Source organism: Carassius gibelio, chromosome B9 (genome assembly GCF_023724105.1).
Source record: "Carassius gibelio isolate Cgi1373 ecotype wild population from Czech Republic chromosome B9, carGib1.2-hapl.c, whole genome shotgun sequence".
In the NCBI taxonomy this organism is placed as follows: domain Eukaryota; kingdom Metazoa; phylum Chordata; class Actinopteri; order Cypriniformes; family Cyprinidae; genus Carassius; species Carassius gibelio.
Genome location: NC_068404.1, coordinates 30,559,441 through 30,576,183, shown reverse-complemented (window position 1 = coordinate 30,576,183; position 16,743 = coordinate 30,559,441). Strand labels below are relative to the sequence as shown.

The following is a 16,743-nucleotide window of genomic DNA, read 5'->3' as shown; positions in this document are numbered from 1 at the left end:
CCTAGTTTTTCGAACTCCTCTTAGACCGTTAGTCCGATTTTCACCAAATTTGAAGTGGATCATCTTCAGAACATGCTGACAAAAAGTTACGGATTTCGTGTCGATATACGAAACGGTTCTCATTTAACGCATCAACGAATTTGCTCGAAGGGTGCCAAAATGCATTTGAGGCTGTATCTCTGCAACGCTTTGACATATTTGCACCAAATTTTGTATGTGTCATCGCCACCTCACACTGATCATGCCACATAAATTTGGTAACAGCGTCACCTATTGGTCAAGAGTAATAAACCATTCATTAACCATGAATAATTACACTTATAAAAATGCTAATAACTTTTTATTGCATTAGCCTATTGCAATGAAACTGGGCTCAAAATATTCCTTGGCTTATGTCGATAACATCGATACCAAATATTCCATAGTAAGCTGAATTTACGGTCCGCCATTTTTATTTATGTTGAAAACCTATTTTTTCAAACTCCTCATCAACCGTTAGTCCGATTTTCACCAAAATTGAATCAGATGATCTTTAGACAGTGCTGACAAAATTTTATGGATTTTGTATCGAAACACAAAACCGTTTTCGCATACCACTGCAACGAAATTGAGGCATCATGTCAAAATGAGACATGAGGCTGTATCTCTGCAATGCTTTGGCATAATGACACCAAACTGTGTGTGTGCCATTGTCATCTCTCACAGAAAACTTCAAAATGATTTGATTACAGCCCCACCTTTTGGTCAAAAGTGTTAAGCCATTCCCCTTAGCCAGCACCCCCCTTTATGGGACTCACAGCTGAAAGTACCCTTCCTAACTTAAAATTGTAACAGTTGCTTACTTCCTTACACACATAATTTTGCCAATAAACAATTCTGTTTATTATTGTTGAACAGTTGTGCTGCCTAATGTGTGGAAGTGGTGATACTTTTGGGGATTTTAATTTTCAGGATTTTTTATAGAAAGTTCAATGAACAGCATTTATTTGTATTTGTCAAATATATATATTTTTAAAATTGTTAAAGTTTTTTAATTGTTAAAGTACTTATTTAAAAAAAAAAAAAAATTTTAAACAGTTTAAATGTTTTCACTCTTCTCACTTTTCATCATAAATGTATCATTGTTTCCACAAAAATGTTAAGTAGCAAAACATGTTTTTAACATTCATAATAATAAATAGTAAATGTTTCCTGGGCAGTAAATCAGCATATTAAAATTATTTCTGAAGGATCATGTGAAACTGAAAATTATCTTTGTAAAAAACAACAGATATAAACTAATCCAAGATGCAAATAAGGTATTAGTTAACCGACACTGAAAACAAAGTTACCTAATATAGCAGACATGTAGCGGTTATATAGCCTTTATTTGTATAATTACATAACAACCGTTTTGTATGTTATTACAGTTGTAAACAATCTCACATTGTCACCATCATTCATAAAAGGTTAGGATGACTACACAGTTCAGTGCCTTTTCTACTCATTTGGCGCTTTGAAGTACTTAAAGCTGCAGATGTGCAGCATTCTCGGGAACATTCCGTCCATGATGGTTTAGAAAATATAACCTTTACGCAGTTTATTCAGTTTATAGGCCATTTCAGAATAATATAAGCATATAGACAAGTAACAGTAGTCTTAATCATTCAGTCAGTACTAAAGCAAACATATTGTATTTTTGTGTTTTATAATTTATATATAAGGCAACAATTAATTTGATATTAAGTACAATGTGTCTCTAAAAACTAAATAAATGAATAAATGCATGTACATTGCAAGTAGACTGCCATTTTATGTTTTAAAGTGAAATGATGTAATGATATGAAGTTTCAGATATAAAACACCTGTATCTGGACCATCTCAATTGCTTTTCTCAAAGATATTGTTACATCCAGGCCAGCAAGGAAGCAAAGATTTGTTAAACAGTCCTTTTATTATTCCAATTCAAAAGATTATTCAAAGCACAGACAATACAAACAAAAAACAAACAAACAAAAAATAGCTCAGGAAAGTTTTAGGAAATATATAATACATACATATAAATGACAATAAATTCAATAAACACAGGTTAACATAATATGCAACTGATTAAAACAAATGAGAACACAGTGAAAATGTATATTGGCACCTCAGAAAACAAAAATTAAATATAAGTATAATCTCCTAGAGCAGAAAAAAGAACATGAAAGTACCTGCCCTTCCAAAAGGCAACTTTTGACACTTAAACAGCCAGTGTGATGGTGGGGGTAAGAGACTACAGTGGAGCTGGCAGAAAAAGAGACTACTGCACAACTGGTGAAGGAAGAGGTCAAGGGTGTGCAGTGGAAGAAGAGACCACTGTATAAGTAATGGAGGGTGCCATGGCAGAAATGGCATAGTGTGATGCCTTGATGGAACCGGAGCAATGGAGACCCATTGTCGATCCTCGGGCTGTGCAGACCAGACAGAAGGCCAAGGCAGAGTCAGGAAGGCTTGATACCAGGATGGATGGAACCAGAGGACTGGACAACCAGGGTAATACTGCAGGGCTTGAGGGACCAGGTGGATGTATAAGATCTGCAGACCGAGGAAGATCCAGTGAGAAATAATGTACATGCGAAAAACATATGTAAAACAATATTTATAAATAATAATTATACTCACATCATGTATCTGTAAAGATGTCTTGTTTAGCAAAACTGGGTGGGAGGGATGCTACAAAGATAGAGAGACACTGTGGAGCTATGGATGAGGCAAACCAGGACAGAGTTGGGTAGATGGAAGACCAAGGTGAAATCAGGAAACCTGGAGACCAAGATGATGCCAAACTGCTGGAGAACCAGTATAATGTCACTGGACTGCAGGGCCAAGGTGAAGACAGAAGATCGGCAGACTGAGGTGGTGTCGTTGGGAATGATGAAGATCACAGAGCTAGAGGAAATAAGGTTTAGGCATACTTGTTTTGAATTAGAAGATAACAGATGATGTGTACTGTGCTCGTACTCCTACAAAACATTAAAAAAAGCATAGTTGTTTATTGTAATTTTATGCAATGTTTAAGCAGATTGACAAATAATATACATATCAAAACATATGCAAAACAGCATTTATATAGAGCAAATAAGCTTACATGAAGTCTCTGTGAAGATATTTTTGTTGAGTAAGAATGGCAGAGAAGAATGTCTAGATGGAACTAGACAGTTGGAGATCCACGTTTGATCCAAGGAGAAGACCAAGTTAAAGCCAGTAATGCTGGAGATCAAGATGGAGCAAGTGTAGATGGAAGATCTGTGAATAAGATGGAGCCAGTAGGAGTGACGAAGATGGTGGAGGTGGATGTAGGACCCCAGGGTAGCTGAAGGATTGGAAGGTAAATGCAAAGTCAATTGTTTCGAACTAGGAGACAGATGATGTGCAATTTTGTCTTACTCTTAAAACACAATAAAAAAAATGTCATTTATTGTAGTTGTCTGCAATATTACAAATATTAACAGATAATACACATATGAAAATCAGAATTCATATAACATTTAAATACAATTTATAAATAATAAAAACACTCACATCAACTCTATCTGAAGAAGATTTATTTATTTTATTTTGTTCAGCAAGAATAAGAAAGTGGGATACCTTGATGGAGCCAGATGGATGTAGTGCCATTGTGTAGCCAGGAGACACAAGACTAATGAACAGTAATGAAGCTTGTACATTAATATGGAGCTAGAATGCTGGAAAACAAAGGTTATGCTGCTGAACCAGAAGTCTGGAAGTCTGTTGCGGAGCCAGGGAGATGACAGATCAGGGTGCAGTCAGAAGGATCAGGGACTCCGTTGGAGCAGTGACATGACAGGGCATGGCAGAGGCATTGAAACCAGAAGCCAAGGTTCTCAATGGCAACAGAAATTAAATCAACATGAAACAAAACTAAACAGCTTTGCAAACTGAGACAAACAATATCAATGAACTGAAGAGTTAAAATACACAGAGATAAAAATGAACTAGATTAAACACAAGTGAACATAATTGCTAACCAAGGCAATTATGACAATATACCAGAAACTTGCAACTCAGGAGAAAATAACTAAACACAGAAACCATAAATGCAGTAAAAATTTAACAAAATGAACAACAAAATAGGATTCCCAAAAACAGAACAGAACATGAGAAATCAAAGAATAATGGTCATACCTAATGGGTTTGTTGACCTGGCTTAAGCTTGAACCAGCAAGTTTCGAGTTATACGCTTGAGGTTTGACTATTATGCAAAACCACACCAATGGGAATTGCCACTACGTAGTTAAGTGCATTTGTTGATATAAGTAACAAATATATCACTTGTAAATGCAGTATAATTTTGTTTACATTGCAGTTACAACTATACTTACAAAGTATTTTTACTTTTTACTTCATAAAAAAATGTATTTAATATACATTGTATCCACATTGAAATACAAACTGTAATAATAATGGGTTCTTTTTGGTATTACTGTCCTGTTCTTAACAGTTTCTGCCATGAATGAGCTCAAGGAAGTACGCTTGTAGTCATGATTATATAACACGTCCATCATCCTGTATTATTTTGTAATGTCCTCAACAGACTTTCTACAACATAAAAAAAAAATCTTATCAATTGTTTTAACATAATTAATAATGAATAACATGAAAATAAAATATGAAAAACAGCATTAATGAAAAAACTGTAAGTACTCACATCAAGTCTCTGTTTAGTAGCATGATTTTAGTGAAATCCACTCTTTGTTCATTTTGTTGTTCAGTGCAAGACATGGAGGATGTTTTTTTTGTGTGTGTAGATAATCAGATGCATTGCTCTAGATGAGTTGTAGTGTCCTCATTGTTGTAGTGTCCTCGTAGTCCTACAAAACAATAAAACAACATTTCGTTGTTTAATGTAGTTTATGCAATATTAAGAACACTAAGACTTTCCCCCTGTGTTGTTGCATACCAGATGGTAAGACATGAAATGTTCTTTTTTTCTGGAACAGGAGAAGGTCACTTCTTTTTAACCAGGTGAAGGATGATATGCTAATATTTTAGTTCAGTTGTCCATAATCTCCAGTTTGTTTGTGGCTTGAGAAAGATTTCTAGCTTGCTGGATGCCATTCTAAATATCTGTTCAGAACTGGTCCACAAAAAAAAAAAAAAATAATAATAATAATAATAATAATAATTCTAGAGCAAGACTAAAGATAAGAAATGTCAAATTATGCCATTTGAAGCCCAGAAACCTGAAGACACAATATGAAGGTCTAGCCTCTTCTAAAGGTAAAGCTATGGCCATGCTATGAAATCACAGCACTAATCGGTGTGGTTTTGCATAATAGTCATAACTTGCTGATTCAAGCTTAAAAAAAAAAGAGACTGGGTTGGCTGACACATGTTTAAACAAAACTTTTAAATAATTGCACACACAAAAAAAAGAAAACTACAGTCAAAACATGGTGGGAAAAAAAGAAAATACAAATATATTTTTTTGCCATTTACTGCTATGAATGGAATGGAAATAAAAAAAAATGACATAGCAAAATTATCCATTGTACTGGTTTAACAACAAAATAAAAAGTGTTAAATTGACAATATGTTGTACTCAAAATCCATTCCTGTGTCTATGAATTATGGGGTTGATTGGTACAGCTAAAAACAAACATATTTGTGACCCTGGAGCACAAAACAAGTCATAAGTAGCAGGTGTATATTTGTAGCAAACAGTTAAGTAGTACTTTACATGCCTAACATGGTGACCATGTATAACATGGAATTATGGTTTGATTCTATAGAGGGAGCTTGAAAAATGGCTAGTACATCCAAGGAACACAACATGTGAGCGCAAATTACCTATTTCCAACTTGAGGAGGAAGTGATGAAAAATTAAAGGTTTGCTTGAATCATAATTAAATCGATTTTCAAAGGTTGCAAAGATGCAAACTTAAAAAGATTTAAAGCCTGTACCAATCAACCCCTGTGTCAGCCAACCCAGTCTCCGTACCTACCCACCCCTAGGGAGCCGCCTCGTTTTATGTCTTGCCTCCCTACCCCCCTCCCCCACTGGCAGGCGGAAGCTTCACACATTTACTCATTCATATTAGATCACAACAGTGAAATGAGTATTGCCTGATGAAAACTATAGTAAGTTTGCACAACATTGACACTTATGCCTACTATATCTTTTGTATAAACATGATCTATTAAGGTACCTTTTTCTGTGGTTGTATTTTGTACATGTTGATTGTATCCATGTTGTTCCAATAATTTCATAACTGTAGATGAAGTAACTATGTCTTCATTAAAGTCTCCCATTATCATTTTCTGTCCTGGATGCTTTTCTATCTCTTCAATGACATGTAATAGCTGCTGTCGAAACATGTCAGTTTTATATGTATTGGGCCTATACAAAAGTGCAGCAGTCAAATTGACATGTGGAACTGTAAAATATAAACATTCTAAGTTCCAGTACTCAGGAGTAAAAATATTACACTCAATTTTCTCAGAACAATACAACCCAACTCCACCCCCTCTCTGATGTTTTAATTCAGTATAAAGAGCTGTACTATAGTCATAACACTTAGCTCTTGGATTGTGCTTGAACACAAATTCTGGTATTTGTGGTTCTTGTGCTTTGTCATCAGCATTTAGCCAGGTTTCTGTCAAACAAATACAATCAGCATCCATTAAAACTGTATGTGCAAGAACATCCTGAAAATGAGCTTTCAGACTTTGTACATTAAGCAATGCTAATTTGAATCTACCAAGTGATTCAGTGAAACTGTCCTTTTCCATTGACAATTTTGGCATATCTTTCATAGCCAACTCAATTTTATCATTACAAAATATGGCAGACTCTTTAAAGTCCTCAATTATTAAGCCACTGAGAGATCTTACTCTGCTCAATGCAACATATGCTTGCCCTGCTGTAAAGATTTTCTTAAGTGATACAACAGCTCTGTCTACTGTGAGTCCTTGCACTTTATGAACTGTGCATGCCCATGCCAATCTGAGAGGAAACTGACGCCTTATACCACCATCATTTGTGACTTGATCTTCTTGTACTTCAATTACTGTTGAATTTTGGGAAAATCTATGGCGTGTTTTTGATCTCTGAATTTTACCGACATTTGGATCATCAAACTCCACGTGTATAGCTGATGGGAAATCATTATCATTGCTTTGACTTTCACTTATGTGGACAACTGTGCCAAACGCTCCATTGACAAGACCATCAGCAACCTCAATATTTTTTTTCAGCATAACTCTTGCTCCAATACCCAGGGAAACACATTTAGACAAAGATGAGTTGAAAACTTTTGCATGAAATCCAACTTTACGCTCCATTCGTCCAGTTTTTGAGTTTTTGACGTAATCTTGAGCGTTTATACTAATTGCCTCTGGGCAACATTCATGTAGCCTTTCAATGTTATATTTATCAACTTCAGCGTTTGTAGCAAATATGTGAATATCATTACACTTCTCTCCTGATTCACATTTTTTCAACATACCAATGTCATTGGTGGTAAGACATTCATTTTTCTTACGTACTCTGAGCCGATTTAACATTTCAGCAAAACTTGAATCTTGTTGTCGAACAACTTTAGTTAATTCAGCAAGTTCAAAGTTATTTTCCCATAGGTTCACTCCCTTTGTATCAGCATAGAGAGCAGTTCCTTTTACGGGAGGAAGTTGATAGAAATCCCCAACACAAAGAATACTGACTTTCCCAAAGAGAGAGTAGTCACCAGTTTGTTTTATTTGTCGCAGCCTTCCATGAATGTATGACAAAAGACGATGGTCAACCATGGACACTTCATCAATAATCAAAATTTGCAAAGTACCCAATTTTGTACGCAACGAGTTTATTTTGTCATCGCTGAGAGGCTGATATGGCAGTCGGACATTTGCACCAATTGAAAGTTTATTATGTATAGTTCCCCCTCCAATGTTAAAGCTAGCAACTCCGGTTGAAGCTGTCAAAAGTACAGTAATGTCATCAGGATTCTCAGAAAGTTGAGATAATAGTCTGCAAGATTCATATTGTATTGCTTTAATTAGATGACTTTTTCCTGTACCTGCTCCACCAGTAAGAAATAATCGAAATGGTTCTGGGTTTTGTCCTAGTAATTTCTGTAAACACCATTTCCGTACTTTGTAGAACACAGCAGATTGTTCCTCGTTTAATGACCTTAGTAAATGCAGTGCCTCCTCTCTAGGCATTGTAGTGTGGTTTGTTTCAATGGTACACACAGTTTGAGGGTTTGCTGTAAGATCTGGAATAAGTTCTTGACTGTCATCTTCATCGAGCAATAGTTTATCCTTCATCAGTTCGATGCATTCATCACGCTGTTTTTCGGATTCAGGACAAATCTGGGCCCAAGCATCTTCCAAATCAATATCCTGTTCCAAAAGCTGTTTAGCTCTGTCTATTTTGTCACTTTCCTTTTCAAACAATGCTCTGTTGCCGTCAACAATCAATTTGACTTGTTTCACTTCAGAACCCATTTTTATGACACCGCTGTTGTAAAACTCCTCATATGTGTCATACTTGCTAGGCTTCAGATCAGACTCATCATAATGTGGAAAGAAAAGCTGCAATAATGAATGATAATATTTTTCTGGATCTTTCGTGGGAGAAAATCTTGGATACCTCACTACTGCAGGTTCAGTCCGTGTCCTCCGTTTTACATGACCGTTATTGTTATTGAGTTTAATTATTTCATTTTCTGCTGTTTTTTTTTGTGAGGAAACCTCTGATTTTGTCAGAACTCTGTACTCCGAACAAAAACTGGCAAGACATAGATTTTCCAGAGGTTCTTTCTCTGGTCTGTTCTTGTACCTGTCAGTGACGCTTGTCATCCACAAATAACTTTCATCATCAGACTGGTCATTTTCCATTTTGTTTTGGAGTATATGCAAAGGCAAACTCATCTTTACAGGGTTTTGTCCTATTGGAATAAATTGTACTTTACGGGAACATTCCTTCAAATGCATGCCTGTCAGCCTGTACACTGCCTCTTGAGCTGAAATTTCTCTGTTGTGAAGATAGATACTTCCCAACTGTTTTAATGATTCTTTAACTTCAAGATTTCCATTCATCGCTTCATTTTGCGCACGTTGAAGCAGGAGTCCCATTTCTTGTTCTGCTTTTGTAATGTAACTTAGTATGTAGACCACTACAGAAAAAGCATCTGTAACATACTGAATATCCATATTGCCTTGCCAAGCACGCATTAAATCTCTGTTATACTGATTTACCCAAACATCTTTTGGATTTCTTTTTAAGACAATACTTTTCTTTTTGGAACATTCGTTGTATGCTTTTTCAAACATAGTTTGATTAATCCCAATAGATGAAAAAAAGGCATCAACCGAATCAAAATTCACATCTGAATTTAAAGCGGTTTTCACTTTCTTTATGATGGCACTTGCTGTTGTATCTTCACCCTTGCCTTTTAACTCATCTGCATTGGTTTCTCTTGTAATGAAGGTCCGACTAGATGGCGGTCTTGGAAAATTAAATCTACAAACTGTATTTTTCTTACGACATGTTTTTGAATGTCTTGTACTGTGCTTTTGTACACTGTTCACTGTCTCGTAAAGTACAGTGTCATTTTCTGGTGGTGTCTCACAAGTGATGTACGTGTCAATAAAGTCAGCAACCAGAGCATCATTGTCAGCATCATGATCATTGAGCTTCGGAGCATTTTCCACCCAAAACAGACAGTGAACATGAGGAGAACCACGTTGTTGAAATTCAACACGATAAAAGTAGTCTTTTATCTCGCCGATAGGCTTTGCTGGAGACATTATGACATTTTTTAGAAAACAATGCCATCTGTGATCAAACATCCTTGCTGCAGTGACAGGATTTCGTCTTATGAGTCCACATTTTTCAGACCAGTCAAGCTCATCGACATTTATTTGTTTGCCCTCTTGCTTAATAATAGTGTTCAACATTTCAGGCCATCTCAGATCAGCAGAACTAAAAGATGCAAAAAAAGTAGGTATGCCTAGTTGTCTAATTAGGGCAAACAGATCTTTTTGCGTAGACATCCAATAGGGAGGTGTCCCTCTTACCGGTCTTAAGAACTTATATCCTTCATCATAATTTAATATTCTTTTCAAGGAATCAGAGTTTGTTAGCATATCTGCTGTTACTTTTAAGCAATTTTTCTCAGAGCCTTTCCTCAGTGCAATTGAGACATTGGATACAATTTGATCAAGTTCTGATAAATATTGTGCATAAAAAATGAAGTCTGTGCTCTGTGCAAAACGTCCATCTGCATTTAGTAATCTTGCATTCAGGTATCTTGACAATGTGATTTTTTCTGGTCTTTCATCATGGAATGTCGGGCCACCAATAGGATAGAGAACAGGGAAACACTTTGCCTCATTGGATTTATCGGATAGCAGTCTAATAGGACTGTTACCTTCAGCTGGTGCTACATTCAGCACATCATGAAAATGTTGATCTATTATCTCTGAACCCAGATCAACAGGTTGCAGCGATGTATCTGACAAAAGACCACTTTGTTCTTTAATATATGTTATGTCTTCTTCTGGATCATCTTGAACTACTTTGTCATCTTCATTTTTGTCTGTTACATCTTGTTCCTCCATTTCAAAATCGTCATCACAATTCTCAACTTCATCAACTGCATTCAAAGAGTTTATCCACTGCTCATTAAACTCCACATCATTATACCACTTGTTATGTCTCACCAAATAAGACAGTGCATGTCTGACACGATCAGTGCTGACATATTTATATTCATAATGGCCTTTATATGTTAATTTCCGTTTGAGTTTTATTTTTATCATGTGATCATCACATTCATTACGTGGAAGAATATTTGAGACAACTGCAGTATTAACAGGAACGGTGACGACTGGGCCATGACAGCCTTTCTGTTTTCCACGTGGAAGACAAAGCAACTTCATAAAAGGAATATTGCGTGCAATAAGATGTTCCTCCAATGAGTTTAGACCTTTTAGTTCTTTTGGAATGTCCACCAGATGCATGTTGTTGGCAATACTCTCTTCAGGCAATTTTCCACCCAGAATTTTACGATGGCATGTATAGCAAATCCACAATTTACAAGCTGGATTACCTGATAACTGGCATTTATTTTCACATTCAGTATTGCATATGTGTAAATACTTTTCTGTAATACATCTTTCAGCCAAATCTGTAATTTGTTGACCTCTGATTTTATAGCAATCTCTTTTACATTCAATAACTTGTTTTCTGAACAATAAACGATGACAAACACTGCAAACAAATTCTGGGCCTTTATTGACTTCTTGATGAAACTGATTAATAGTAAAATCAATATCTTTCTGTCTGTCCTTCTGTTTTGCAGAACTTTCAGCTCTTTTTTGTATTATACTCATTCTGAAATTTTCATTGTCATGATATTTCTTTTTAGAGTATTCACGTACGCTTGCTTTAAAGGTGGGGTTTTTGTTGTATTTATTCTTTGAATATTCACATACACTTGCCTTAAAGGTGGGGTTTTTGCTGTATTTATTCTTTGAATATTCACATACACTTGCTTTAAAGGTGGGTTTTTTGCTGTATTTATTCTTTGAATATTCACATACACTTGCTTTAAAGGTCGGGTTTCCCTGATATTTATCCTTTGATCTTTCACATTTTGACTGTTGTAAATTGATATTGTTCTTATATTTATCTCTAAGATTTTCCAGTTTTTTCTCCTTAAAATCACTGTCTTCACAGTATTTCTTTCTGATGTTCTCAATCTTTTTCTGCCTGTAATCACTGTCTTCACAGTATTTCGTTCTAATGTTCTCAATCTTTTTCTGCCTGTAATCACTGTCTTCACAGTATTTCGTTCTGATGTTCTCAATCTTTTTCTGCCTGTAATCACTGTCTTCACAGTATTTCGTTCTAATGTTCTCAATTTTTTTCTGTCTGAAATTGGAGTCGCTGTGGTATCTCTGACGTTCTCTTTTACTTTTAGAATACTCTTCTGTGTCATTTAATTTCCTTTTTCGCAAATTGCGACTTGTGCTCTGATCATCCACTTGAATGTTACATGCTTTTGAACAGACATTTTCTTGATGTTTATGTTTAACACAAGTAACAACTTCATAGTGATTTCCGTTGCAGTGCTTCAAATAGATTGCATTATCTGTAAAAACCTGTTCAGTAGGGATGTGTGCATTCCATCTGTCATCATTAAAGGTCATTACATTTATTTTTAAAAGGTCAGCTGCACAAAATAATTCCACATGACTGCCCCACGTTCCAGAAAAATTCATTTTAGACTGTGTCAAATAATCTTTCACTGATCTATACTCTTCTCTTAAATATCTCTCAAATTTAGAACTGTTAGCTTCAAGATGTTTCACAACTGCACGTCTAATTATCAGGTGCTTCTCTTGATTGCCACATACTGAGTGTGCTATTGATCTAAACATGCAATTACCATCCGATTTAATAGATATTGTTTTGCATGGTACTCCTAAAGAACCAAAATGTGTGCCTTCAACACCAATGCTTTCATTAGTCAGTCGTAAACGTGTACACAAATCATCCTGATCTGCAGACATTAAAGGTTGGAAACTAAACTCAGTACCTACTGTATCTCCAAAAATGATGTCATCATCTATTGATAAATGAGCGTCAAGCTCAGCAAATGTTACAGCTTCGAAACTGCGCTCAGCAGGCCTACGTACTGTCTCTCCGATAATTACGTCATCATTCATTGATAAATTAGCGTCCTGATCCACAGACATTAAAGGCTGAAAAGTTAACTCAGTGCCTACGGTCTCTTCAATAATTACGTCATCATTCATTGATAAATTAGCATCCTGATCGGCAGACATTAAAGGCTGGAAATTCAACTCAGTGCCTACTGTACCTCCGATTACATCATCAGCGATGAATAAATGATCATGCAGCTTGCTCACATATGCAAGTTTTGGCTCTGTTTTCAAATGACTGTTTTTCTTACTTGAATCCAGGCATGTCTGATCCAATTTGCAAACACCGATTTGTTTGTTTACAAGTGTGTGTTGATCGTGATGTTTGATATACTTACTGTGCTCCGAGCTTGTAGATGAAACATGTGTAAGACTTGCTACTTTATCTTCACGAGTGCGTTTACCACAGCGTCCGATACACTTACTTTCCATCTCGGTGGTTGCATGTGAAACATATTCGCCACTGCCTTCTTGACCAGACTTAGAACTTGCCTCGATAGTTGTGGTCTTACCAATTACTGTTGCTTTCACAGAGGTCACTTCAAAATGTGTTCCCTGGGCATTCAGTGACAAGGCAAGGCTACTAACATGATTAAACAACATGTAGATGTCATCACAGTAAAGTATTATGCTTCTTCCATAAGGCTCAGGTAAACCTTTACCATTACGTGAATGGGGATCCACTAGAGCAAATATTGGCCCTGCCTTTATGACTGCACAAATGTAATGTTTAATGTTTAACAAACATGCATCATACTGAAGCAGAGCCCTTTGAAGTGCTTCTTCTATAGACATAGACACATCTCGCAATGATTCATCATAGACATCAACACCAATAACACCACAGAAAGATTCTCCATGCTTTATTGAGAATGTTGTGTTATCAAGTGTGTGCAGTCTTGGCATTTCTGCAACAGAAATATGACCCAGCCCTGTTCGATCGTGGATCTGCCCCTGCAGTGTCATTGATGTGTACAGCTCATCTCCATGCAACAGAACAGCATTCAGGTCCTCTGTTGTCCACATCAGCACATCTTTCAGCACACTCGTCATGACTGCTGTGATACTGTTCACTGCACACTGACGGTTTCTGTTCGAACCAAATCGCGCATCACCCTGATGGAAAGAACCACGTATGACTTTCTGTGGGAAATAACCAGAGTTATTGACAAGTGAAGCTCTGGTAACATCACTCCAGCTTTTGCTAGACACTGGAACACTTGTGACAGACTTTGGAACACTTTTAGTAACACTTGTGGCAGACTTTGGAACACTTTTAGTAACACTTGTGGCAGACTTTGGAACACTTTTGGTAGACTTTGGAACACTTTTGGCAACACTTGTAGCAAACTTTGGAACATTTGTGATAGAGTTTGGAACATTTTCAGGAGCCTTACGGCAATTCAAACAGTTTTCTCTGTGAGCGTTCTCTCTGTCGGCATTCTCTCTGTCAGCGTTCTCTTGGCTCTGTTTGTCAGAGCTGTGGGGAGCAGCCTTTTGTTTTAAAGGAGGCATAACCTCAATGACATCCATGAAGGAACCGAGTGTGTAACGCTCAGCATTCCTCCTCTTGGCCGCCTGGGACCGGCGGAAACCCTTTCCACGTGGCATCTGAAATTACAAAAAAGACAGAGACACCAAACAGTTTAGTACAGTGCATTACTACACTTTATTTTACTCACTAGTCTGAAATGTTTTCTATATAACATTCATACTAGGGCTGCACAATGTTGGGAAAAAAAACTCACATTGCTATATTTTTTGTTTTTCTTCAATGGATATTGTGATAAAAAATTACTTTAATAATATTTTTTTCCAAATAGAGCTATTTATGATTGGAGTTATTTTGTAGTTAACTAAATCATCACAGAAAACAAATTTAAAAAATAAAGATAAATATAATAGAAAAAAGATAAAAATGAAAAACAGTGCTTTATAATTTTTTACAGGTAAGCCTGAAACTGAATAATCAAAATATTTAAAACAACAGTGTATAATTTTCACTATTTAAATTAAATCTAACAGATCGGTGTTAAATCAAGTGTTTTTTTTTGTTTTTTTTATTAATATTCATGAAAGAAAGCAGTGACAAACTACTGTGGAACAATATACTGTTACACATCCATTTTCTTTCTCAACAGTTTACCTTCACCTAAACCATTAAGCAACTGTTTATTAAGATACTTGCAGAGACATGCATTTTGACAATTTCATGCATATAGTTAATTAAGGCACAAATAGACATGGAAGTGAATGGCATTTAATGTTTATGTGCATTTGCGTAGCTTTCACATGCACAAACACAAAGATACTTAAACTATCTCACAAATAGTCAATCATGCAATATGCTTTGAAAAAAACTTATGTTTTGACAACTTCAATACAAAGCTGCACATAAAAAAAGTCAACATTAAGGCTTTTGAAGACCTTTTCAGGAATTTAAGAAATAAATACTGTACATTAGCAAGTTTGCAATACTGACAAATTATTCCAATAACTTAAGTTTTTTTTTTAAAGTAAGATGATATTTTATAGGGTCTTTTTGTGCTGGTTTATGCCTGTTGAGGACAGCTGACTCAAAAAGACATACATTTTTTAAATATTCTATGCTGTGGTCAGTTCAAAACAGTGACAGAAATGAACCATTTCAAATGGCAATGTTTGCCAATATTTCTAATCCTATTAGATTCACCCTATACATCACTGACAAAAAATTCTAAAATTTAAATGAAATTCAAATACAATAACGCCATACAGGACTGTTGCCAATCAAATGAAATCAGAAGCAGCATAAGAAGTAGCTTCATATATTTATAGTGCATTAACAATTACATAAATTATGCTACTATTTTTTTTTAAATATTTAAATAGGAAATGTATATGAAATTTACAAATTCAATTTCTTATTTTAACATTTTAAATAAAATAAAAAACTGCCAGCAGGTGGAGGCAAGACACTTAATCAGCAAGTCATTCATTCAACCAATTTGTTGAAATGGCTGATTCATTCAGGGAGAGAAGCAAATGACCAAATTTCTCAATGGGTTACTGAATCATTAAACTAATTAATTTAATAAAAAATTTCAGTCAGTAAAGATGAATAAATGACGTGCAATCATTATGATATATGGGGAAAACGATGTGTTCTATATTATAATAACTATACCATATAATATATATTTGAGATCAAAAGTAGCTTACATCACACAAAACATTAAAACTAAAATTACGTTATTATTACATATACAAAAGTGTCATGTATAATTTTAGTCCCCTCTTCATTAAAAATAAGACTATTTGAGACTTTTCCTGACCTTAACTGTTACATATGTTATTGAATACTTTAAGACTTTAAAAGGATCCAAGGGAACCTTTACAATGAGCTTCTTGTATTGCCTATATTTTCACAATGAGAAATCATGGTTTAATATGACTTACCTTAGATGAGTTCTGAGAGTCTTCTGAAAACACAGGGAAAAACATTACATTCAGTTCACAAAATATTGATTACTCTCTTTACTAAATTATTATAAAAATTTCAATAATTAAGGGGTTTCTAGGTTTGTGTGTATGTGTGTGAGCAAAATTTGCAACAAGAAGTCTGTGGAGCAGTCATAGCATAGAAAGTGTAGCAATGGCATAGCAATTTAGCAATAGCAATGTCTTTAAAGGGATAGTTCAAAATTCTATCATCGTTTACTCACCGTCAAGTTGTTCCAAACCTGTATGAGTTTCTTTGTTCTGCTGAACACAAAGGAAGATATTTGGAAGAATGTTTGTAACCAAACAGATCTCGGTCCCCATTGACTACCATAATATATATTTTTTCCTACTATGGAAGTCAATGGGGACCGAGATCTGTTTGATTCTGTCATTCTTCTAAATATCTTCCTTTGTGTTCAACAGAACAAAGAAATTCATACAGGTTTGGAACAACTTGAGGCTGAGTAAACAATGATAGAATTTTCATTTTTGGGTGAACTATCCCTTTAAGGTATCTGACACTAAGTGTTGGCAATGGAAATGTGT

The 16,743-nt window shown here is 35.5% G+C and overlaps 1 protein-coding gene and 2 long non-coding RNA genes across 4 annotated transcripts in view; 1 reads left to right on the top strand and 2 right to left on the bottom strand.

Moving 5' to 3' along the window:
• LOC127964965 (uncharacterized) overlaps window positions 1-885 on the bottom strand; it is a 30,320-nt gene extending 29,435 nt beyond the window's left edge. Inside the window, exon 1 of one of the 2 annotated variants that reach the window (XR_008155194.1) lies at window positions 230-885. This is a non-coding gene — a long non-coding RNA (uncharacterized LOC127964965). The remainder of the gene's footprint in view (window positions 1-229) is intronic. The other variant, XR_008155193.1, reaches the window with a different exon arrangement.
• A 156-nt stretch (window positions 886-1,041) lies between these two features.
• Window positions 1,042-5,167, top strand: LOC127964974 (uncharacterized). Its single transcript, XR_008155203.1, has 2 exons — window positions 1,042-3,349; window positions 3,588-5,167. It is a non-coding gene; the product is annotated as an uncharacterized LOC127964974 (long non-coding RNA).
• Window positions 5,168-5,169: 2 nt separating this feature from the next.
• On the bottom strand, window positions 5,170-16,355 carry LOC127964736 (uncharacterized). Its single transcript, XM_052565044.1, has 4 exons — window positions 16,153-16,355; window positions 13,053-14,325; window positions 6,744-12,551; window positions 5,170-5,180 (listed from the first exon to the last, which is right to left on the bottom strand). Exons 1-4 carry the CDS (start codon window positions 16,195-16,197, stop codon window positions 5,170-5,172), a joined length of 7,137 nt encoding a protein of 2,378 aa, XP_052421004.1. The 5' UTR covers window positions 16,198-16,355.
• Window positions 16,356-16,743: the final 388 nt, after the last annotated feature.

Excerpts from the sequence above, each read along its gene's own strand:
- LOC127964736 (XM_052565044.1), bottom strand. The coding sequence starts at position 16,197 with ATGTTTTTCCCTGTGTTTTCAGAAGACTCTCAGAACTCATCTAAG. Across the intron at positions 14,326-16,152 it reads ACTCTCAGAACTCATCTAAG|ATGCCACGTGGAAAGGGTTT; the intron begins GTAAGTCATATT and ends TTGTAATTTCAG. Across the intron at positions 12,552-13,052 it reads ATCTACAAGCTCGGAGCACA|ATCAGGATGATTTGTGTACA; the intron begins GTAAGTATATCA and ends TAATGTCTGCAG.